The sequence below is a fragment of the Dioscorea cayenensis genome, chromosome 28 (assembly GCF_009730915.1).
Source record: "Dioscorea cayenensis subsp. rotundata cultivar TDr96_F1 chromosome 28, TDr96_F1_v2_PseudoChromosome.rev07_lg8_w22 25.fasta, whole genome shotgun sequence".
Taxonomy (NCBI): Eukaryota; Viridiplantae; Streptophyta; class Magnoliopsida; order Dioscoreales; family Dioscoreaceae; genus Dioscorea; species Dioscorea cayenensis.
Genome location: NC_052498.1, coordinates 1 through 23,381, shown reverse-complemented (window position 1 = coordinate 23,381; position 23,381 = coordinate 1). Strand labels below are relative to the sequence as shown.

At 32.3% G+C, this 23,381-nt stretch overlaps 4 protein-coding genes across 4 annotated transcripts; 2 read left to right on the top strand and 2 right to left on the bottom strand.

Moving 5' to 3' along the window:
* Positions 1–5,378: 5,378 nt before the first annotated feature.
* On the bottom strand, positions 5,379–6,902 carry LOC120253259 (protein LIGULELESS 1-like). The gene is made up of 4 exons (XM_039261589.1): positions 6,609–6,902; positions 6,300–6,508; positions 5,967–6,133; positions 5,379–5,891 (listed from the first exon to the last, which is right to left on the bottom strand). The coding sequence occupies exons 1-4, from the start codon at positions 6,900–6,902 to the stop codon at positions 5,608–5,610; spliced, it is 954 nt and encodes a 317-aa protein (XP_039117523.1). The 3' UTR covers positions 5,379–5,607.
* An 8,644-nt stretch (positions 6,903–15,546) lies between these two features.
* LOC120253267 (ethylene-responsive transcription factor ERF003-like) lies at positions 15,547–16,184 on the top strand. Its single transcript, XM_039261596.1, has 2 exons — positions 15,547–15,638; positions 15,717–16,184. The coding sequence occupies exons 1-2, from the start codon at positions 15,559–15,561 to the stop codon at positions 16,051–16,053; spliced, it is 417 nt and encodes a 138-aa protein (XP_039117530.1). The 5' UTR covers positions 15,547–15,558; the 3' UTR covers positions 16,054–16,184.
* A 5-nt stretch (positions 16,185–16,189) lies between these two features.
* Positions 16,190–19,087, bottom strand: LOC120253266 (uncharacterized protein At2g39910). Its single transcript, XM_039261595.1, has 7 exons — positions 18,507–19,087; positions 18,246–18,332; positions 17,616–17,806; positions 16,947–17,142; positions 16,690–16,754; positions 16,497–16,598; positions 16,190–16,415 (listed from the first exon to the last, which is right to left on the bottom strand). The coding sequence occupies exons 1-7, from the start codon at positions 19,011–19,013 to the stop codon at positions 16,298–16,300; spliced, it is 1,266 nt and encodes a 421-aa protein (XP_039117529.1). The 5' UTR covers positions 19,014–19,087; the 3' UTR covers positions 16,190–16,297.
* Positions 19,088–19,988: 901 nt separating this feature from the next.
* LOC120253265 (rho GTPase-activating protein 17-like) lies at positions 19,989–23,015 on the top strand. Its single transcript, XM_039261594.1, has 4 exons — positions 19,989–20,497; positions 20,577–20,674; positions 22,535–22,610; positions 22,695–23,015. The coding sequence occupies exons 1-3, from the start codon at positions 20,182–20,184 to the stop codon at positions 22,586–22,588; spliced, it is 468 nt and encodes a 155-aa protein (XP_039117528.1). The 5' UTR covers positions 19,989–20,181; the 3' UTR covers positions 22,589–22,610; positions 22,695–23,015.
* Positions 23,016–23,381: the final 366 nt, after the last annotated feature.

Sequence of the window (23,381 nt, the reverse complement as noted above, 5' to 3'; positions counted from 1 at the left end):
AAGTTCCAGTCTAATGAATCAAAAGCTTTAGCAAAATCAACCTTTAAAGCAAAGCCAAGTAATTTCTTTTGTTTGCTTTTCTTGTTTATTTAATAAATTAATAGTTTAGCCATTTTTTTAAAATTATTTTTTATATTTTATTTGAGTTGATTCAAGTTCAATCACATGTATAACACATTAAATTTAGATACATTAGTTACTAATATACTTTTAAAGTTTTATTTAAATTTAATATAAGAATAAAGTACATAACTCTCCTTTCTAATTCTATTTTATTATATAAAGATTAAATAAAACTTATTTATTAATTGTGTTATTTGTTTGATGTTATGCCAACTTTTCACTATTAATTTACTAATATACACTGAAATCCATGGTAAAATGTTACTAATTATTAAAAATAAAAATAGATAGAGATGAAAGTTATGTTAGAATCTATTTTCTAAATTAATCAATGATCCAAAAACTCATTAATTTTTTTTTGTAAAAGTTTTTTCACATTCAATGTCCATCAACTGACTTTTCAAGCATCTGAACAAATGTATCAATCACCATGACATTAACTCACCACAACAACCACTGACCTTAATAAGTAAGACACCAATCAGTAAAACTATATATATATATATTTATAAATATATAAAGTTAGAAAACAATAAATACTACACATGATAAATGATTGTGCAATGTGCATCCACATAAGAATCAACAAGATATGAAGCTTCAAATGAAGTTAAATGAGTTAAATTCCAAGCTGAATTGGGGCCCAACAATGGCAACAGAAGATATAGAAATGCAGTAATTTATGGTGGTATCTTACTGCATGTGAGCCTTCATTGTCTTTTGATGCTGCTCTTAATTTGTACTGCATGTGAACTGAAGGTATCTTTCAAGTATCTATCCATTCAATTCTCTCTCTCTCTCTCTCTCTCTCTCTCTCTCTTTATATATATATTATTATATTTTGTCTTTGTGTGGTCTGTATTCTTTCATCTCTCAGGTTCTCTTTCATTCATGCAAGAATCCAACATAAATGTAGTGTCTAAGTTATGCAAGAAGAGATATTACACACACATATATGTATATAAATTGGGATAACTAAAATATAAATCATATATTTTAAGTGTGCCAATGATCGGATCTCTTCTGTAGGATGTTTGTATACTTGACGCTGAGATAAGTTTGAACTTTAGCTCAGACATGATAAAAACACAGATATATTTATGCAGTCACTTCACTTCTGTGTGCATCTTTAATACAAGCTTATTTATTTATTGGAAGGTTGCTTTGATTTCAACATTAATATAATAGCTATGTCATAGCAATCTTCAGTGGATTTAGAAAAATAGATAAGATGCTTAATTAAAGGTGCTGTTATGGATGGATGATTATGTGTTTTGTCCATCTACTATTTTTAGTCATCTTTTTATTTAACTTTTTTTTTTCTATCGCACAGCTTTTACCATTAGTGGATATGGTAATACCTGTGTTTTATTTTATCTTATAATATTTTTTCATGTCTTTCTGCTGAGATATTTTCTGTTTTTCTTATATGCTATTTGTCTATTTTGTTCTTTAATTTATTTGAGGCAACATGTTTTATCTTTTTTTTTAAAAAATAATTTATATAATTTATTTTTTAAGATTATAATCCTTTGACGCTTAATAATATATGATTTGTCTGTTTTGTTTTTTTTATTTGAGTGAACATGTTTTATCTAATTTTTTTAAATACCATATATATATATTTTAGATTATAATCCTTTGATGCACCTTTTTATGATTGCTTTTGATTGTTCCGGTGGGGGTGTGATGTGTTAAGTTCACTCAAAAACTCACTCAAAGATTAAACACTCACACATAATTAAAGCAAGATAAAGGAGACAAGCAAATTGGTAACCCAGTTCGGCACAACCTTGCCTACATCTGGGGGGCCAGGCCCGGAGAAACAATCCACTAAAAGAGGTATAGGAACAAGGAGTACAACACTCACTCACTTTCTCAATACAAAGAATATGCTCTCAAGATTGCCTGACGGCCACACACTCAACTCTCACCGAAGAGTCTCTCACTTGTTGGCTCCATCCTAAATCTTCAAGCAGGATCTCTTATATAGACGCACTGACGTCTCATACAGTTACCTCTTTTAGAATTCTCCGCGGCTTCCTAACTTGGACACCTTCCAAAGTTAGATGTTGCAACACCTAGTTGCAACATGGCCCACCTTACTGAACATGACCGAGTTCTAGCCAGATCCACCCGAATCTGCGACCTTCAACCTCCCGGTTCCTTCAGTCCACCTCGTAGCAGTTGACTCGACCCGAGCTCCTCCTGCCTGCAGCTGCTTCCTTCCTCTAGTCACTTCAGAAAGTCTCCCTCTCCCGAGGGACGTGCCCACCAAGGCACACGTGACCATCCTATCGAAGATAGCCACCGAAGATCTCCCGATCTTTCTTTCCAAACTTGGCCCAAGTTTGGTCTTCTAAATGATCTTCGTTTGACTCATGGAAATATTATTACTAAACTTGATCTTGTCTTCATCCAAGTTTTGCCTTCAATATCTTTAAGCATGATCTTTAATCATCCATGCTTGGATCTTCAAATCTCTAATCATATCTTATGCAATCTTCAATCAATCTCCTCATATGACTAGTCTCCATAAATAGTTCCGTCTATAGATAGCTTTTGAATCTTCCTTCAATATAGTAATGCTAAATATGGTCTTGATGATCTCCTTGGTATGTCTTTACCTTATTTAGTTTGTGTCTTCAAATAGCTTCACACCAAACTAAATCTTTCTGTCTTCAAATAGCTTCATACCAAAGTTTTACTTGTGTCTTCTAATAGCTTCAAATAATCTTCATGATCTTGAACTCTTGCCAATAATAGAATATTCCTCTCTCTTCAAATAGATCTTTCTAAAAAGGAGCTCTATCAAAGATATGAATTATCATCCCGGATCTTACCAAGGATAGATAATCATATCTAAAATAAAACTTGCCTTCTAGAAAAGATCCTATAGTCTTGATGCACTTTCCAAAAATAGTTTATCATCACATGATTATATTGAGAGAAATATCTATTAAATCTAGATCTTAATCAAATCTCCACCTTCATCTCTACCTTGATCTTCATGATAACATTCTTTGCCACATCATCATCCTAGTCATCTTTTCCTTTGATGAGTCACCACATGCCACGTCATCATCCTCTTGCCATGACACCACTTGGCTTGTCATATAATGTCAATCCACATCATCAGACTTAACAACTTTTATTTAAATAAATCAATGGTTTATTATTATTATTTTTTTAACAAGGGTTAACATTATGTAATTTTGGTGTCCTCGGATGTAAGTCAATGGACTCATTGTTAGGACTAGAGATGAACACATCCCTCCATAGAAAGTTTTAGCCACTATTGGTGTACCTAAACTCAAGACTCTTCTTCACAAGTTTATCTTTTAATTCAAGAAAAATGTTTGTTGTAATCTATTAATTATATAGCTTATGTTCATTTTAATCAATCTATTAGTCACTAAAGGTCAAATCAGATGGCATATCATTCTCATCTGAGCATGCTCACATGACGAAATCAAAAGACTAAAATCAACAAAGTCATTTAATGAAGAATAATAAATACTTTTTTTTTTCAAGTATTTTGCTGGTTTGGCTATGGCTGATGTTACTTGTGCAACAGCTATAATTAATTAGGTTTGTATTGATAGTTCTTTCATCAATAAATTTCCTTTTTGGTTTGAAAAATAAATATATAAATAAATATTTTCAGTTGACAAAACCAAAACAAGCTATGGTGACAGTGACAGAGTAGAAAAATATCATTAAACCAACCAATTTTATTGGTTATTGACACCGGGTCTATTATGTAAAGTATTCATGTTTTTTAACGATATATATATATAGCCATTTTGTTACATGCACATCCATATTTATTCTTAATATATATATATATATATATATATGGTAATGGCATGCATGTAAGAAGAAAGATCTCTTTTTTCTTTTTTGCATCTGAATTGAATCAATGATTGGGTTAGTAGGGAATTTGGAAATGTAAAAGGTTATGTGAAGTAGACTACTTTTTCATCCAGTTGGTTTTTGAGTTGTGTCTTGTCTAAAATTACTACAATTGTTTCTTACTTTTGTTTATTTTTTAAAAGCCAACTACTTTTGCATTGGTGTACACTCTTCAACTAATCAATGACATTTGGTGGGTAAAAGTAATAATTAATTATTGCAACATACTAGAAAAACTTTTTTTACAATATATATATATATATATATTTATTAAAATGTAAAAGGGTTTCGGATTCCAACCCTCCATCGTTGAGCAATAAATATATTATTTGTTCTATCTGATAACCATAAATATAATATATATATATATATATTTTTTTGATGTTCCAATTTAGAGTTTTTTCTAATTTGTTTTAAAAAACACAATTTAATCGAGTTTATCACTAGAACAAAAATTCAAACTCGTGTATCACTCGAGCAAAGAAGATCAAAGAACTACTGAATAAGAGACTCTACATGCTTTTTCTAATGTTATTTGATACTAATGTTATATAAATACAAATTAATATCTTGATATATCATAAATAAATAAATAAATAAATAATAAAAAGGGGAAGTGTTTGCTCTGCCTATATATATATATATATATATATTCCCCAAAAGTTTAACAATATCCAACATCCTTCTGGGACGGATAAAACAATATGAGAAAAAGAAGAAGACTTCATGAACATCATCAATATTATGCAGAGAAGAGTTCTCAGGTGACTTCTCTGTTATTTTATTATTCTATTCCTCTCTACTTCCATGCATCTAATTAAACTTCTCACTTTAAAACTGATACATTAATTTTTCCCCTAATTTCTGAATCAGGTTCATGTAAATGAGGTTTTCAAGTTTATGGATCAATTGGAAGAAAAAAATCATACAAAAATCATCTGTGAAGAATAATATAATGCTGCTGTAATTAACATGAAGTGATCATTTACACACTGCAAATGAAATATTCAAAGCTTAGTTTATATATAATTCTAATTTAGTCTATATATATATATATCCTCAAACCTCAAACTCCATTTTTCAGGTAGTTTTGAACTTCATAAACTGTACAAAATTCAGAAAACTTCGAGAATGCAACATTAATTTCAACCAAAAAATTATCTTTTGGAAGAAAGATGACAACATGAAGAGAGTGAACTAGACTTGTCATTAAGCATTAGATGTTAATTATCATGTTAATGAAGGAGAAGAAATGCAGTATTAATGGTCTTTTGATCCATATGGTCATATATATATATATATATATATATCAAGCATTAGTTTCAACTTTTATTCAAATCAAAGAGTAATATCAAAGTCTAAACTGATGATGATAATCAGATTAAAAGGCAACAAATTAACAAGCTTTCTTTCACCTTTGGCCCTAACATACATCTAAACTTCTCTAGGATTTATTCTTCCACTACATGAACTGAACTTTGATTAAAATTATTGAAACCAAAGGGTGAGAAAGCTTAAGGAGAGAGAATTGAAGGACCGAAAAAAGCCGAAAAGGTTCTTGAGAACATATCATATAAAGTCCATACTGAACATGGCTGCTTGGCCAAGCTGGAGAAGACTGCTTTGGCCTGCATCTCTAGATCTTGAATCTTCATTGGAAGTGGAACACAAGAGACTCTGATTGTTAAAGAAGTCATTAGAGAAGAGTTCTTGTTGTGAAACATCCATGCTTTCATTGTTATAACTATTAACCCTTTCAAGTCCTCCAAGAGACAAAGATGGATCATTCTTGAACTGATGATGATGATGATTATGATTATGATTATGATTGATTTCTTTTTTGCTGCTTTCTTCTGTTGAAGAAGAACGGAAAAGAAAAATTAATTAAGCTCTGATACCATGTTAGACGGAAATTGAAGATTACTTACGAGGATGTTTTGGAGACGGTTTCGGCGGAGAAGGTTTGGTTTTTTGAGACGGGGAATTGGATGAAGATGATTGATGGGGTTTCGGCTTTCTTCTTCGACGATTATGATCTGCGAGACGCTTCCTGCAGCTCCTTTTTGTCTCGTCGAACTCCGATAGCACATGGAACCTTTGTTAAGGAAATAGAAACACACATAATTAAACTAATAAGAAATCAGCAAAAGTCATTCAATTATTCATAAAACTAATTCCATTTAAATTAAGCATGAAATCATGATCAAAGATATATTATTACAAATTCAAAGAGTTTTAATTTATGCTAGCTGATGAATTACCTGCTGCATTGTTGGCAGAACCTTTGTTGCACTCCACCAGCAAAGAGAACAACAGCAGCCTTGGAATGAAACTCACAAACCTTGTGCCTTCTATGGTAGTGTTTAGCACCGGAGAGATCGGCACCACAACCGTCGGCTTGACAACGAGGCGGAGGGTGGTGGCCGAAAGCATACCCATCCTCTAGACCTGCCCCAAAGTCTCCCAAGAGCTAAAGCATCACCAGAGGAGAAATAAGTCCGACGGCCTAAGTTCAACCCGATACGTCCCCCGACGGCGATGAGCTCATCCTCGCAGTAATTCGGTATCACCGGAGGCGGTGCAGGAGCGTAAAAAGGCAAGTTAGAAGCTGGTAAGAACAGTTGAGGGGTGCAATCCAAGAACTGAGTGTTGTTGTTGGTGGTGGTGGTGTTAGTGAACAAGTAAGGATGGTTTTGGTGTGTGTTTGCATTGGTTGTTGTTGCTGATGTTGTTGTTGAAGTAGTAGTCTCATAGTCCCAGATGCTGCTGCTTTGCTGGTGCTTTTGAGAAGTGGCTTCAAGGCCAGCAAAGGACATGATAGAAGGGACATGATATGAGTCAATAGAACCATGCCTGTTCATCATCCTCTAATAACAACAAGCACCCTAAAAAGCAAAGAAGAACAAGGTCATATATATATTTATACAAGAAGAACTATATATATATATATATATATAGATAGATAGGTAGATAGATAGATAGATAAAGAGAGAAAAGGAGAAGATGGAGAACAGCTGAAGGAGGTGCAGTTGGTGCAGAGGCTGAGAAGATAATTACTGCTGCAGATAGAGAGGGCACTGATGGGAGAAGGAAAAGCAAAATCATGGAGGTCTGAAGAATTGGATTCTGAAGTAATGCAAGGGCAGGAATATATAATCCGTGCAGATATATGTGTCGAGAGAAAGAGAAGAGTTTGAGATGAGAATTAAAGAAGATAGGTACAAGAGAGAGGCCAAGAAAGGGATTACAGATAATTAGTTTTCAATCTTTTTCTTTAAGAGAATAGTGATTATATGGTGAGAGAGAGAGAGAGAGAGAGTTGATAGTGTGATATCAAGAGGACCACATTGTGTCAAGGAGTGGGTGTTAGATGTGATCTAGGGAGCTTTGACTCTTGTGTTAACCTCTTTTTGAATAATAGACGACAAGCGTTTTTTTCTTTTTAATATAAACAGACTATAACAGATCATAAACCCCTGATGTATAATAATATGAAAATTCGGATGAGCGATGTATAAACAAGATCGAATGACGATCTTGTTGGGGAGAGATTTGAACCTATGACCTCCCCTTTACACTTTGATGTCATACCATTGGGCTATCCAATGGTTGACCTTGATTTGGTCTTTTGTAACTTTGAAGCTTCAAAGCTTCTAACTCTTTTAATTTGTAGAGTATATATATTAATATATGTATGTATATATATATATGACTTCAACTGCTGACATTTGTAGAATGTCTGAAGTTGAGCACAGTACCAATTAAAGTTAGTTGGATTTATTAGTTTAGGTTTTGTTTATAAAATGGTTGTGATATGTATAGTGGAATTAAGGTTGGATAGTTCATATTGTTTTAGATATTGTGCTGCAATTAATTGAACGATTGAGATCAAAATACTGTATATCTTACTTTTCATAAACTCAATGATACTGTTTTTTGTATAGTGCATAACCGTTGGATTTAATTCCAACGGCCTACATCAACGTTTATAGATTTTTAATCAATGAACATACTAAGATGATTACTCGTCATGTATTTATGTTTTTTTACTTGTGAGAGATTAATTTGTGAAATATAGGTGTGACGCTAATGACCATTTCGCCGTCTATTGGTATTAGGGTTTTTTTTTCTTTTTATTTATTTAAGTTTTTGTATTATGTTGAAGAAATGGGATTAAAAATATCAGCTCACATATGATAAAAGCATAGATGTAATGAAGGATTAATTCCATATCTGTGCACATTTCTAAGTAACTTGTCCGTATAAAAAAAATTCTTATTGTGATATTGTATTAAAAATTTCAAGTTAAATTCACCAATTGATAATGAAATTTGGATCATTATTTGTTTTAATTTGAGTTTAAAAAAATATTTATATATTTATTCTCTAATTATACTATTTTAATTATTTATTTTGATTCCTTCACCTTATGTGAACTAAAGGAATAAATTCGTATAGTCACCGATTAAAATAAATACTTTAATATTTTAAGTGTATAAGTATATAAAGACAAAAATTTAGAAATTACTGGTGGCTTTAATTAGCTCTACTTTTTATTAAAAAAATTAGGGTTAGCCTTATTGAATTTTTTTAAAAAAAAAACTATATTTGGTTTACCTTTGGTAACACTAGTAAGTCAGGTTAATTATAAACAAAGAGGAATTAAGGCTAGCAACTTAAAAGGAATATTGTTAATTAGGTAGGGAACTAGAAGTATATAGGGCATAATATTTAACTAGAGAGATATATTTAGTACATAAATACAAATTAATGTACATGATGGTTAATTGCACAAGCTTGTAAGGTATACCATTGGAGGACTTTGTGTTTTAATATGAATAAAATATAGAATTAATAAAGAATTGATCAATAAATAATTCTAAAAAAAATGGTTTAACCATGATTTTTTTATTATCTCATGCATGCATAAGAGCTACCATGTAACTAAGAAATTACAAAGTTGTTTCTCCTTCCAAAACCCTAATCGTAGCCGGTGACGAAAAGAAATTCATTAACTCAATTTTCTTCTTATACTTATTTCATAAACTATATATATATATATATAATGCCAAAATTGACTCTTTTTCTTGATAAAATTCAAAAATATTATACATAGCTTGACAAGTTGATATTTTGTCTTATTAATCAAACATACACGGTTGAAACTACACAATAAGACAAGTACTCATCATCATCATCATTATTATTATTATTATTATTATTATTATTAATTTTGGTTAACAATCAATTTGTACATGTAAAACAGGTTGACATTAATTAAAGATTTAAAGATGTTAACCGATGATCTTCTCCACACACAAAAGAGAGTTAATCCCAAAATAATCATATCTTAATTATTGAATTATTTAATTTTTCTTCTATTCTTAGTTTTTTTATTTTTCCCATTAACTATTTTAATTTCTATATCGTCTTTGTGTTATTATATTATCACTGCTCTAAATCTTGTATTTGATTTACACTATTATAACTTAAGAGTTTTTCAAATAAAAAGAAATCTTAATATAAATACATAGTATCCCTTAATTATAATGAAATTTAATAAGGTTTATATATAGTGTGCATGCATGGTTACTATCTCCATTTTTATTTGATACCATTTTATAATTTATTAGTACTAATAAGATTATGAAACAAAGAAAAAGAGGATTATGGTTAATTAGTTACTTAAGATGGTTGTTAGGGAACAAGAAGTACATATGTAAATATATATATATATATATATATATATAGCATAATATTCAGCTAGACATATTTAGTACATAAATATAACATGTACACCAATATATTTTTGTGCAAATTTCATCATCATAAGTGACAAATTGCACAAGCTTGTAAGGTATTATACTATTCGAGGACTTTATGTTTAAATATCAATAAAACATAAAAATATGAAGTATTAACTGATAAATAGATATATAATATATACTCATTATATATTTTTCAAATAAAAATTTTTAAAAATTAAGTACAAAAGCTAGCTTCATCTATTTTCTCAAACCCTAACCCTAGCTAGATGCCGGAGAAAGAATTCACTTCATTTTCTTCTTAGACTTATTTTTCAAACTATAATTATATCCACCGGCACATTTGACTGATCTCTTCGCAAACAACATTTAAAACTATAATGTAATATGACAAGTTGAATTCCATTTGTCATGTCATATATAAATCAAAACAAATACAAACAAGACTGAAAGATACACGCTACCCTGAGTAGATTATGTGTCGTTATTAATAATTCAGCTTCAAAATCAATTGATATAAGTTATAGATATATTGATCATGACAATAACGAAGAAAAATCACCTTTTCCTCATAATATATAAATATATATAATATTATCTTTTAGTTGACTTTTTGTTAAAAGTATATGCAAACAAATAAGAATAATTACTAGATATATAATACATAAGTAATTTCCCACTTTTATTTTTTATAGAGTATATATGCGGCTAAACTACTCTAAAATAAAAAAAATAAATCACTTGAATGATTGAGATATATATGTACAAATAAGGAGACAAATTATTATCATAACTAAAATAGAGAGAGAGGTATCAAGCTAATTAAAAGCACAACTAAAAAGATTGAGAAAGAAAGAGAAAGATGATCAAGAGTTAATTAAAAAGAAAAAGAAAAAAAGAAGTTAATCTCTTTATTTGGCTAATTAATCCCCTTTAATCAAGTTTTATTTGATAAAAAGGGAATAGATAACAGTTAATTATATAGGGGAAAATCAAGCTAGAAGATTGTACATCAACATTGTTATATGAATTGAAGCTAACAATTCAAAACTTAAAGGCCACCACAAACAAATTAAAGAGAGAGATAAATAACATGATAATATAAATATAAATATAAATATATATATATATATATATATATATAAATGAATCATTAGGTTTCATGAATGTTTTAGGAATAAATGAATCCAAAGAAGAAAAGAAGCAAAGGGTGGCTTTCAAAGTCCACAGAGCAACGAATGAGAGAATTAATTAAAGACGTAGTTGCATGTCAACCACACTACCGTACGTGCATGCATATGCATGGCTTTACAAAATTAACTAAAGTTAGAGAGTTGAGAAGAGGACGTCACGTTATTATTATTTTTTTGTTTTCTTTCTCACCTCTCTCTAATTAATTAATTAATTAATTATATCAACTCTCTAACTTTCTACGTACAATTAATTAATTGTGGATGAGTTTGCATGGCAATATTTCTCTGCCCACCACCATCCATTTAATTGGAATCCATTTGGACGATCTTTTCAAGCTCTCATTTCTTCATAGTATTTAATTATTGTACATCACTCAACAGGTCTTTGATTTGTTTGATCACAGCTCTTTCTCTTGGATTTGTACTATTTTCTTAAGTTAGGACACTTTGACTTTTTTCGCTTTGGTATTTTAGTTTTATTTTGTGGATCTTTTTTTAATTTCTAACGCTTTGATTTTAAGTAGTGGAAGTCTATAATCAAAACCATCTAGAATCAAAATCTTCCATTTTGGCATATATATATATATAAAAAATGAAATTATTATTTTAAAAATGTAGATAAACTATATTTATGAGATTATTATTTTGTTATAGAAAGGAGATATCATGTCGTTTTGAACATATATATATATATATATATATATATATATATGTACAAAAGTATGAACAAGTTTAATTTCTTCATGTTGCATGTGTTTCATGATAAGCTTATTTTAATTTGAAAATTCGTAAAAGTATAGATTATTAATCAATTTGTTCTAAAATGATGTCGATATTTTGTCTTTTTGAATGACTTACATAAATTCAACTCAAAATTATAATGCTAATTAATTTTGGCTAAGTTTAATTAATGTACGGGGATGCAAGTGGCATTTTTCAAACAATGGAATTCTTAAATAAATCGCCTATTTTGACAATTTGATTAAAGACTGATTTTTTAATAATAATTAAAAAAATTAATAAGAATTTTCATTACTCACATTTTACCAAAATATAGGACAATTCATTATATAAACTACTTCAAACTGATTTTAACATGTCCAACATGACACATACATCTAAGATATTCATAACAAAAATATTAATTGGAGCTATTCGACATAAGTTACTAATAACAATCAACATCATAATCTCACAGAGTAAGTAACATTTCTTTGATATATATATATATATATATATATATATATATCGCCTCATTATTTACATTTAATATAATTTTTTTTTCAATAAATCCAAATTACATATATGACAATCAAGACATATAAAAAAACCATTGTATAATTAACATATAAAATACATAATCCATACATTCAAGTAATTAATCATAAATTATTAATAACACTTTATATCTCTCGTAATACTTCACCTAAGTGATCATAAAACATCAAAAATAATTTCACCCAATTCATTTACCATATAAGATAGCCTAATGAGAGTACAAGTATATTAACATATTAACTTTATCTCTGTGCACACTTATAAGATATAATTGATTCATATTTCATCCACAATATATATATATATATATATATATATATATATATATATACAAAGACTGTATGAGACATGAAAACACAAAATAAATAAAAGCATGCAAGGGAAAGACAGAATGACAGCAGAAAGTAGCTAGGGAGGATCTTTAGGTCTAGAGTTTTGTGGTCAGATTGTACATAGATATGTTTTGGGTTCCAACCATAAATAAAGTCCAACAACCAAGATCATCTTCTTCCTTCATCTTAATTATCTCCTCCACACTAGGCAATTTATTAGCATGCATGCATGCATGCATAGCATGGCATGATTATATCTAATTATATTCTTATACACTCTCTGAACCAATGTAGCCAACTTTGTCCTTGTTCATTCTGTGTAGGATCATTTTATGTGGACCTTGTTCATCAAACTCAACTCTCTCTTTGGGTCCCCCCAAATCCTATATGCCCTATTAATAAGTTCATAGATCACACTGATCACTGCTCACTGCTCACTGCAATGTGATGTCTGGTTGGGAAACACTTTAAATATAGAAAATATAAAGATTTGATTTGTTGTTGCATTCATTACTCATGTTATATATGTATATGTGTTGATTTGTTATATCAAGCGAAGAACTTAATTATAATCTGATTTGCAGGGTTTAAGTGATAATCGTGATTCAACTAAACAATAACAAGCTGTTAACCCCAATTATTTGATCAATTACTTGAATTTTTTACTTTTTATGTTGCTCTATCAAAAGTCATCGGATTAAATAAACCAAATTTAGATATTTCACATTGTAAAAAGTTTCTAAACATATCTTTAGACCTATTTTTATTTCATCTATATAACCCTCCACTTGAAGAGTTTCAACTATAAGAAAATTGCAGTTTATGAACATTCTTTTCTATTTTTAATCTATTATTGATTTCAATTTATAAACCAATAAATTTAAAAAATTTTGTTTTCAAAAAACTTTTATGTTTGTAAATTGATAAACATATTTAATTTCTATCATTAATCCATTTCTAAATTTTAAAAATGGATGTAAATCCATTAATTGTAAATCCGCTGTAAATCCATTTCATCCATTTCAAACTTTAGTTAGAAACAGATCTGACATCTAATAATATATGCCATCCTAATTAATTCTATTTCATATCTGACATCTAAATATATGCCAATCCTAATTTATAAAGATGCTTCAAAAAGTGAAATCATTTATAGTGATGACCATGATTTATGAATAAAAAAAATTACAATTGGAGGAGAAAAATTCATAATAATTTATTATAAAATTTTATAGTATTTAGTTTAAACAAACCAAGTGATGTTGGAAAAAAAAAAACATTGTTTATTTCACGAGATTCATTTGTATAATTAAAAATAGACTCTTTAAATAATTTTTTATACATAAATTCTATAAGATTAATTTTACAGTGATGGTTAAAAATACAAGATAAGGTAAGTAGATATTATAGAATGGTCAAAGAAAGAGATTATTTTAAAACTAGTAAAAAATTGAAATTTATTTTTTAAATAGAAATCAATCAAAGTATTAGCTATGTCATATAAGTTGTTGATAATCTATCTGTATTGTACTTATTCGCAGTGTTTCATTTTCAATAAATTTGTGATTTATTTATTTTTATAAAATAAAAAAAAAGTTGTTGATAAGAAAACTGAATCTTTGGTGTTGGACATTAACAAACCAAAATTTAATTAAAAGATAAAAAATTAGAAGCATTTCAAGGTTTGATTTAATTGATTTGAGATCATGTGGTTGCACATGTACACTAACAAGAAGACATGTTTTCTTTTCCCATGCGTGCAAACTGAGGAACAAGAAAACACACTCTCAATGTTTGAACTCATATAGTCATACATGAATGAAATGTTGAGCCAACCTCAAAGAAATAATATTACAAATCAAACATTAATAATTAAATAATTTTTAACCAAAACAAATTTGCCAAACATACTATGTAATTAATAATTATATATATATATATATATATAATTTTAAAAAAAAAATCAAAACCCTTAATCCCAATGGTACTAAATAAAAAAGGTCTTCTATCTTTTTCTAATAAATTTGTGGTTTATCCACTTTATTCAAAAAAAATAAAATAAAAAATAAAAAGAAAGGTACACAAATATAAACATGAAAAAAAAAAATACCCCTTTAATAATAAATCTTAGATTAGCTAAACAACCAAATTCAAGATCTTTATTTGATAGATAATAACTAATATATATATATATATATAGTTTTATAACCAAATTAACTGAAAAAACAGAAATACAAAGATATAAAGTAATCACCAAAGCACATGAACCATTCTCATGTGCTCTGATGCCTTCATCCTCTCCTCAATCTACTCCCTATAGACAAACAGAATAGGACCCACACCTCATCAAAGTGAATGTGATCAAAGTCAAGACCTTCATGTGCTTTTGCAAATGCTTCCATGTGATGTGCTCATCTTCAAAACAATCCAAAGTAAAAAAAGAAAAACACTCACTCTTTAATGCATTTTTATTTTTTTTCAAGACTTTTAGTTGGCTAGATAACAAAGCATTGAATTAGAGGATGAGAAAGAAACAAGGAAGTCTTCTGACAACTCCATATGATGATTTCAATATAACAAGGAGTTGATCATCTTCTCATGTTCCCTTTAAAGCCATACAAAGCCTTGTGATTGTAAGGCCCACACTTTTCATAAGTTCCAAGCATGAAAACAACTGATTTTGTTCTTATACATGACAGAGAGCATGTATTGACACTTGAATCATTTGTCATGCATTTTATTGTATATATATATATATATATATATTGGCCCCTCCACTGTTTTATTGCCGTTGATCGATGATCGGACGGATCGCTTTCTTCGCTGGCCAACATGCTTTTATGTCTATCATGGCCAAGTAACATGGTTCAGCATGCTGGTTTTGTGCTCTGAATGTTTGTGCATGTGTATGTATATAAAGAGGAGGGAGTGTTTATTGAGTTTATAGAAAACATGCCAAAGATGCAAAGATACAGAGGAGTGAGGCAGAGGCATTGGGGCTCATGGGTCTCTGAAATCAGGCATCCTTTGCTGTAAAACTCTCAAACTTTGATCACTTCTTTTTCATTTTGCTTTGAGTTTTGTATTAAAGACAATGTTTTGTTGTGCAGGAAGACTAGGATTTGGCTAGGGACATTCGAGACGGCAGAGGATGCGGCGAGAGCCTACGATGAGGCTGCAAGGCTTATGTGCGGGCCGAGAGCGAAAACGAATTTCCCGGTCGATCCAAATGGACCAAATAGGTCATCGGTTTTATCGGCGAGTCTCATTGCGAAACTCGACAGGTGTTGTGGAACTTTGAGTGAGGAACTGAAGGGGAAGGAAGAAGAGGAAGTGAAGTGTTTGGATGATGAATGCATTGAGGAGATGATTCAGGAGCTCATTTATTATGGTTCTGTGGAAATTTCTTCAAGTACTTCATCTTCTGCTTCTTTCTCTTCTGTTTGAGTTAATAATAAGTATGCCTCTGTGTACATAGATAATCAGATTTTGTACCGACTATTTCAGTGCTCGCCGATATGCCTGAATGAATTGATCGCAGTTTTCGTATTTTAATACTAAATTCATCAATGAACAAATGATAGAAAGAAAGATTGGCAGTAAATTCAATTAAAAACTCATAAGGTTATGTACATGTAATCAGTTTTAGCAAACTATGAGCATTTGCACATCAGAAACAAGCAATCATTGATTAAGTACATGATTCTGGACCACTACAAACCAAATTACTAAAGGAGGAAGTCAACACAGTTAAGTCGGGATCATCGTTGTGCTTGTTCCAAGCTGATTCGAAGCACAAGCCCTGGCACCTGACAGACGAAAATACAAGATTAGGGTTTGTCGTCATTGTGAACTGAAAGGCGACTTTTATAAAGTTTGAGTTGTTATACTTTTGAAGCAATATTAGTGTCTGCATGATTTCATTGCGGATAATTTCTCGGCTTTTTTTGGTTGCAGATTCCTTGTAAAGAAGAATGAGTTCATCTACCAGTCTGAGTGGAATGCAAAATAACCATCAGGATTTACAATTGATAAACATTGCATCTTTTGTGGTGTGTCAAAAGCTGTTAATACTAAACTTACCTCTGAAAATAAGGGGATTTCCGGATCCATGTTAATTTGATAATATCATTAAGTCGTTCCAACACCTGAAAAACAGTTCAATCCTTCGATAAATCCAATAATTCTCTTTTAGCAGAGTTGAGCGCTGAAGCAATGCCAAGTTTAATTAATACATGATCTGGTTTGTTTATAATTCTTAAACAAAAAGAATGAAGATGATGAAAGAGAAAAACAAGACACACATCATGTGGTTACCAAACAATACATTTGGTACTCACCAGAAGTATTGTTTTATCATCATCAGCATGCATCCAATGAAAGAACAAAGAGAAAATCCTCCGGAAGTGTGCCAACAGAACAAGACCCATAGCATTGAATACTGGTTGAATGAGGCGAAGCCATGCAACACGTCGGTCTTTTTTCATGGGTTGACGCTCTAAATGACCTAGCATCTCATTCATAATTTGCTCAAACCTATAATTAAAAATTGTGTTACTAAACTGGATAACAACAATAACAACAAAACTGGAAACCAAAATAATCATACAAGTAGGAATAATGAAAACTGGACCAGCAGGGCTTTAGTATTATTAACTTTAATAGCCGCCCATCAACAACGGGCCCAATTCACTAAGATGTATGCATATCCTTTTGTTTGCATTTCAAGAAAGTGCCAAAACAGGATAAAACATTGCACCCAACCTGGTAGATTCCGTAGACATAATTTGTCTACAAAGGGTCAAGATAGACGTTTTTGCAATTCAAAATGGCCACAAGCCCCAGACTGATGCAGTATTATCAATATCAAAGCGGAATATAAACAATAAACTCAATCTGAATCGCCATTCTACAATTGTAAGTCACAACTCTTTGTGCTACTGAATCAGATATGACAACAATTACTACTTTATAACAAGCAATCAAGTGAAGAGTGCACATATGCATACCAAGAGCTTCGAGGATTCTTTCCCTCTAAACAAGTTAACATAAGCACAGACACCTCAACCACACAATGCCATAGCTCATCACTTGAAGCAATATTCCGACAGCAAGCATCAAGAATTGCATCTTCATACCAACCTAACTCAGCCATAGTAACGTTCTTTCCGACATGCATAAAGGTAAGCATTCCCTGCTCCTGAATCAAAGATGGGCGGCTTAGATGATTTCAATACAAAACTTGAAAAGACTTTTGTTCAAAAGTTAATCAAACTGATCACAGGTTACTACAGTAACAATTATACAAGTAAATTGAACATAATAGGTTGAGAAGCATTGATGATCAGAAATATCTTAAGGTCTTGCCACCCAAGCAAAGGAAAATAAAACCAAGTGATATCTTACAGAAAAACAACAGAGTATGAAAACTAGAACAATCCTATGTTTGATCTAATGCTCGAGTTACAGAATAAAGTAGCAACAGTAGGTTTCAATGTAAACTTCAGTTTCTAAAATCAGCAAACATAAGTCCAAACACAAAAGAGAACATCAATGGCACAAGCTTCTCACTCAATTCATATCAGGACTTCAGCAATTAAAAAAAAACCACTTTTGATTCACAAATAATGCTCCGTTACCTTCACTTCTGGCGACCAATGATCCAATGCAGTCAAAGCACATGGGATCACCAACCATATTAGCTTACCCAAGTTCGGAAACAATATCTGAATTTCAAAAGAAAAGGAAAAAAAAAATTCAATCTTTCTTCAAAAGAGAAAAAAGGAATTCTAAAATTCACACAACACGACTAAAAAAGTTTGCAACTTTTATATCAAATTCAAGAGAAAATAGTAACCTTAAATAAGTACCTAGGTTTTCATAACTTAAAACCAGCATACCTGGTTCACAAGCCACCGGAACTGATGCGCCGCCAAGACGGCATAAGCAACCGGTGCCTTCGCCGATGCCGCCGCCACCTCTACCGACTCAGGATCAACACAACTCTCCTTAATCACCCCCTTCAACTGCACCACCACCTCCGGTATCATCTCCGCCACCATCTCCCTCTCTGAATTCAATCCAACAGCGACCGCCATCTCCCTCAACGCCGATCTCGCGGCTTTTGCCAGCTCCGCCGGAACCCAATACACCGCTGGTGACTCCACTCCCTCCGACGCCGCCATTGCAGCGCAGCATAAGATGAAATCCCTAATCTCAACCCGGAATTCATCTTCGGGAACTTGATCCCGATGACGAAGAAGACCTTCAAGAAGCGATTTGACGGAGACTGCGGAGCCCTCCGGCGGGGAATAGGGGGTCTGGGATAGGGATTCGCGGATAGGAGAAGAAAGGCGCAGGAGAAGGGGGCGAGGGAGGGAATAGCAGCGAGGTGGAGATGCCGCCATTGAAGACAAGCTCGAAGCTCGCGGTTGTTTCGAGGTTTCAATCTATTTGTAAATTTCACCAAGTAAAGGGACTGTTCTGCAAAAACGCAGGCATACGTTAGTGTTACTCTCCTTCGCGGAACATCACATCCAATTCTTATATAATCCGACGTTCTTTCAAATATGCCACTACTTTACTAATTATTTACTATAATGCCTCATCTTTACATCACAGTGCGAAGTTCAGTAGTGGCATAATTGTTATTATCCTGAGTTACAAGCCTAAATGTTCGATAGCCCAACCGGATAAAATTACACATTAACCGTTTAAATTTATGTAAAATACCATATTATGCATTTGATGGAGTATTTTTGTAAATTTTTATACTATAATTTATGTTTAATTTTATAAATATTATTTTATAGGTATATTACTAATACATTTAGGATATTAAATAAGTTTAAAAAACTAAATTTATTAATGTATCATCATGGAGTAATGACGGGATGGAATACCATTTTTTTTTGTCTCACCACGGGACGGGGGTGGGAGCGGGGACAAAGACGGGGACCTCCCTTTTGCCGTCCTACCCTGTTACCACTACTATCCACTTTAAAAAAAAAATAAATATAATAGTTTTTTACTAATACATCTTAATATATTTTTTTTCTTTGGATTAATTCAAAAATAAAGTAAGAGGGTTGTTTGATGGCCAAGCTTATTAGCTTGGTTATTATTGTGTCATAGTAGGCATTATAGGCACCATGGTTGTGTTCCATGCTTTATCTAACGTTCTCTCAAGTCTCAACTATGACACCGCTTTCCTAATTATTTACTACAAATACCCTCTTCTCTGTGTCAGCATGGTCCAGTTCAGTGGCATAATTGTTATTATCTCGAATTTCAAGCCTAATATTCGGAAAGAGAAAGAACTGCGCTCGCTTTCCCACCGGAGATGTAACCGAGGAGCAATACCCACTTGAAACCAGGCAAACACCCGACCAGAAAGCCGACTAGAGCCATTACAGAGCCGTGGTCCTTTTTTCTTGTCGGGATTTCCGGTGAATTTAATGCTTCGCTAGATATTTAAAAGGGTCGCCTTTGCTTTTCTCCCACCATTGGCGAGCTCGAGCTCCGGCTCTGGTTCTCCGCGAGCTATCTCGAAACCCTAGTCCTCTGATCTGGGCCATGGCGGCCTCGCCCAAGCCATGGGAGGGCACGCCACCGCCGGTGATTGGAAAGGCTGGAAGGTACACCGTCTTCATCACCCCGCCACCAACCCCGAGACCTTCATCAAACTCCCCCAAACCACCAACCTCTAGCCCCAGATCAATCCCTAGACCGCGTCCCGTAAATGCAGCAGCTTTCGCTGTAAAGGATCCGACATCGCCGCCGCCGCCTCCGGTTCAGGTACCGCCGCAGCAGTTTGAGAAGCCGGCGTCGCAGAAGGGGTCGGCGTCATCGTTTGGGTTTTTCTGGGACGCTATCGCCAAAGTCCAAGATGGTAACTTTCCGGAGATCTAGGGCTTGTTTTTGGGATTCTTTAGGGTTTTGTTTTAATTTGGGAATTTATGTCTTTGTAGTGCACTCAAGCTTGGATGAGTACCTTGCGGACTGGTTTGGTCTCAATCAATCGAAGTACCAGTGGGCATTGAATGATTACTATGAGAGCAAGGGTTTGGTGAGTATTTCCTCCTTTTGTTTCAATTTGATGCCTTTTAGCTTGGTATGGATTTTCAGTGAAAGATCTGATTGTTAGTGCTTTTGCTATGGTGTTAAATCTCTTGAATTACTCTTTGTTTTTTCTCGTTGCAGCAAATTTTTGTCTTCTTTTTAGCTCTTTTGTTGTTGCTGAATTTGTGGCTTGCTTCATTTTTTGAGGTTCCGGAGGCTCCTTTGCTTTTTATCTGGAATTTAATAGCTTTTCTTTTTGTTTATTTAGTCATAATCTTATTGATTCCCTGTGAATGATTGCGTACAATGTGTGCAATGTAGGCTTAAAGTGAAATGGAATCTGAATTATTTTGCTATGCTATCCACTGGCTCATATTATTTAAAGGTTACATTCTGATGCTATATGACTTCTCTTGTGACTGAGGAGAGCTGCGAAAAAGATTCCTTCATACCCAAATGGATATGTTCTCTCTATGCGTCACATTTTGTGCTTTCAAGTTGCATTTTATTTTATTGGTGTTTAAAGTTTTCCTTGTTCTAATTTATTCATGATACAACTTTGATAGTTAAATATTTTTGTTGTGTGGACAAGCTACAATAAGTGTGTGTGTGTTGTGCAGCTAGAGGACCACATTTATGTCGTTTACAATAATGAGTTTATTGGTTCAAAGTTGATTCAAATGTAAAAAACTATATAAAAGTACCCTGCAAAGACTTCTTCAAATGATTTCTTAATTCTTTCCATCAAAATGAGTTCCCTTCTGTTTTGATTTCTTCCTTGTTCTTTACTTCCAGATTCTTTTATAGGCCGGGTCAAAATTTTCTGGTTCATAGAAGGCAACATTTTTTCACATTTTAGTAATGGTTGCTAGTTTGTGATGGTAAACAAAATTCAAATTCTACATTCTTCAAAGGCTTAGTAGAAGTGCCTTAATAAAAGTCAATGGTTCAATGAAGACGTGATTAGCCAATCATGTGGAGTCCTTAATCAGGGACAAGAGAAGTTTCCTGTGGTGGTTTTGGATAGTATTGTAGATATCATGATCTACATTAATGCTAGCTTTATAAAACATAGGTTTAACTTGAGGACACGAAGCTCCTCATTTCCTGAGGCATTTAGACCAAGTTAGTCAAATTCCATTAGACTAAAAGCTGGTACACTATTTTTTTGGAAGGGAAACTTGTATGGCTAGAGAATTCCTGAGAATCTAAGATACTATAATCTCAAAGGCAGCTGGTTTGTGGTGTAGCTTTTCTTGTGTGATATTGGGCCATTGGCCTGATGATTGTACTATTACTGATTTATGGGTTGATTGGAATTTACATTTGGAGGTGTGGTAAAGTTAAAGTATGGAGGAATAGTAATTTATAAACCGACCAGAAGAGAGTGATCCAATATGCTACTGATTTCTGAAAGCTTAGAATTATGGGTTTTTAACTGTTTCATCTAATGGAGGCCCATTGTTAAGGTCATTTGTGCAATACAGTAAGTCCGATGCTTGAAGGAGCAAGGAGCGAGCTAATGAGAACTGCTATCTGATACAGTATTTGCATATTCCATTTTATGTAGAAATCAATAGAAGCATTAGTTTTGTTGTGTAAAATCATATTCATGTGGCGTCACTTTGTGTATATGGATGACTTGGTAAGGTGTTCCTAGTGACGGTGCATTCTTATGCATTTGAGTTGATCTTTTTTTTATAACAATCAATGCTCTTTAGATCATACACGTGAATCATGCTGCTTATAAGTCACTGATGTCAGCATAGATAAACTGCTTCACCAATGACTTCCATATGTAGTAGTGTTTGAAGTCCGGTAAACCTCTATAAATTTTCTGTGGTTTTAAACTTACATTCAATTACAGGATAAAGATGACAGTAAAAGAAAGGAACTTGCTACAAAAGACCAGGCACAGTGACAGTGTTATCAACATTCCTCAGGTAAAGCTCCTACATCCATCTGCTTTATATCAAAACTCTTACCTCTTTTCTCTCATTGATTTACCTCTATCATTTGTGTATCAGCGTCGCAGAAAAAACTCTCGGTGCTTCTAATTGATAAGCAAAACTCAAAGATGGTTTCAGGATATAAATACATATATGTACCATTGTGTATGATTTTGATCTATCAAAGCATTGAGGAAGATGTCATGCTCCATCAAAGTCAAGGAGACTTAATGTTGTTTCAGTATCATGCCAAAGTTTGGCAACTTTGTTTTCACATTCAATTGAAGAGGCTTTGGTGGTTGTTAAATCACAAACACAAGTCTCATCATTGAAATGTTGTTATCTATGAATGATTTTGTTTATACCTCTTGAGCTTCCCTAGTGGATTTTCTTTCTCAATTCTCTTGTCATACATGAATGGCCTACTATGTGTGGTTGATATGATTGATCAACAACTCATTGTTTTAATCTTAATTATTGAATTTCTTAGGGAGTCAATGTCAAAAATTGTGAGTCTTTGCAGACAACAAATTTAGGCGTAGTATTTAATATTTACTTATAAAATGAAAGGCTTATAATTTGCAATTAGTCCTTGGAGTTTTAATTCGGTTGACTGAACTCTTGTATTTTAAATTATCCATCTTTAGATTGTTTTTTAGAAAAATTTTAAAATTCAATATGTTAGTTTTACTACCACCTTCATAAACACGGATAAATAAAAAGAATTATTCAAAAACTAAAGCTAAAAAATACTATTTTTTCTAT

Bases quoted from the DNA above. Each gene is read 5' to 3' on its own strand.
- LOC120253259 (XM_039261589.1), bottom strand. From the start codon at position 6,902: ATGATGAACAGGCATGGTTCTATTGACTCATATCATGTCCCTTCTATC. The intron at 6,134-6,299 runs GTAATTCATCAG...TCCTTAACAAAG, and splicing joins TTCTGCCAACAATGCAGCAG to GTTCCATGTGCTATCGGAGT. The intron at 5,892-5,966 runs GTAAGTAATCTT...CTTCTTCAACAG, and splicing joins ACCGTCTCCAAAACATCCTC to AAGAAAGCAGCAAAAAAGAA.
- LOC120253267 (XM_039261596.1), top strand. From the start codon at position 15,559: ATGCCAAAGATGCAAAGATACAGAGGAGTGAGGCAGAGGCATTGGGGC. The intron at 15,639-15,716 runs GTAAAACTCTCA...TTTGTTGTGCAG, and splicing joins GAAATCAGGCATCCTTTGCT to GAAGACTAGGATTTGGCTAG.
- LOC120253265 (XM_039261594.1), top strand. From the start codon at position 20,182: ATGGCGGCCTCGCCCAAGCCATGGGAGGGCACGCCACCGCCGGTGATT. The intron at 20,498-20,576 runs GTAACTTTCCGG...ATGTCTTTGTAG, and splicing joins TATCGCCAAAGTCCAAGATG to TGCACTCAAGCTTGGATGAG. The intron at 20,675-22,534 runs GTGAGTATTTCC...ATTCAATTACAG, and splicing joins ACTATGAGAGCAAGGGTTTG to GATAAAGATGACAGTAAAAG.
- LOC120253266 (XM_039261595.1), bottom strand. From the start codon at position 19,013: ATGGCGGCATCTCCACCTCGCTGCTATTCCCTCCCTCGCCCCCTTCTC. The intron at 17,143-17,615 runs GTATGCATATGT...TTTTAATTATAG, and splicing joins AAGAATCCTCGAAGCTCTTG to GTTTGAGCAAATTATGAATG. The intron at 16,755-16,946 runs GTGAGTACCAAA...ACTGTTTTTCAG, and splicing joins ATGATAAAACAATACTTCTG to GTGTTGGAACGACTTAATGA.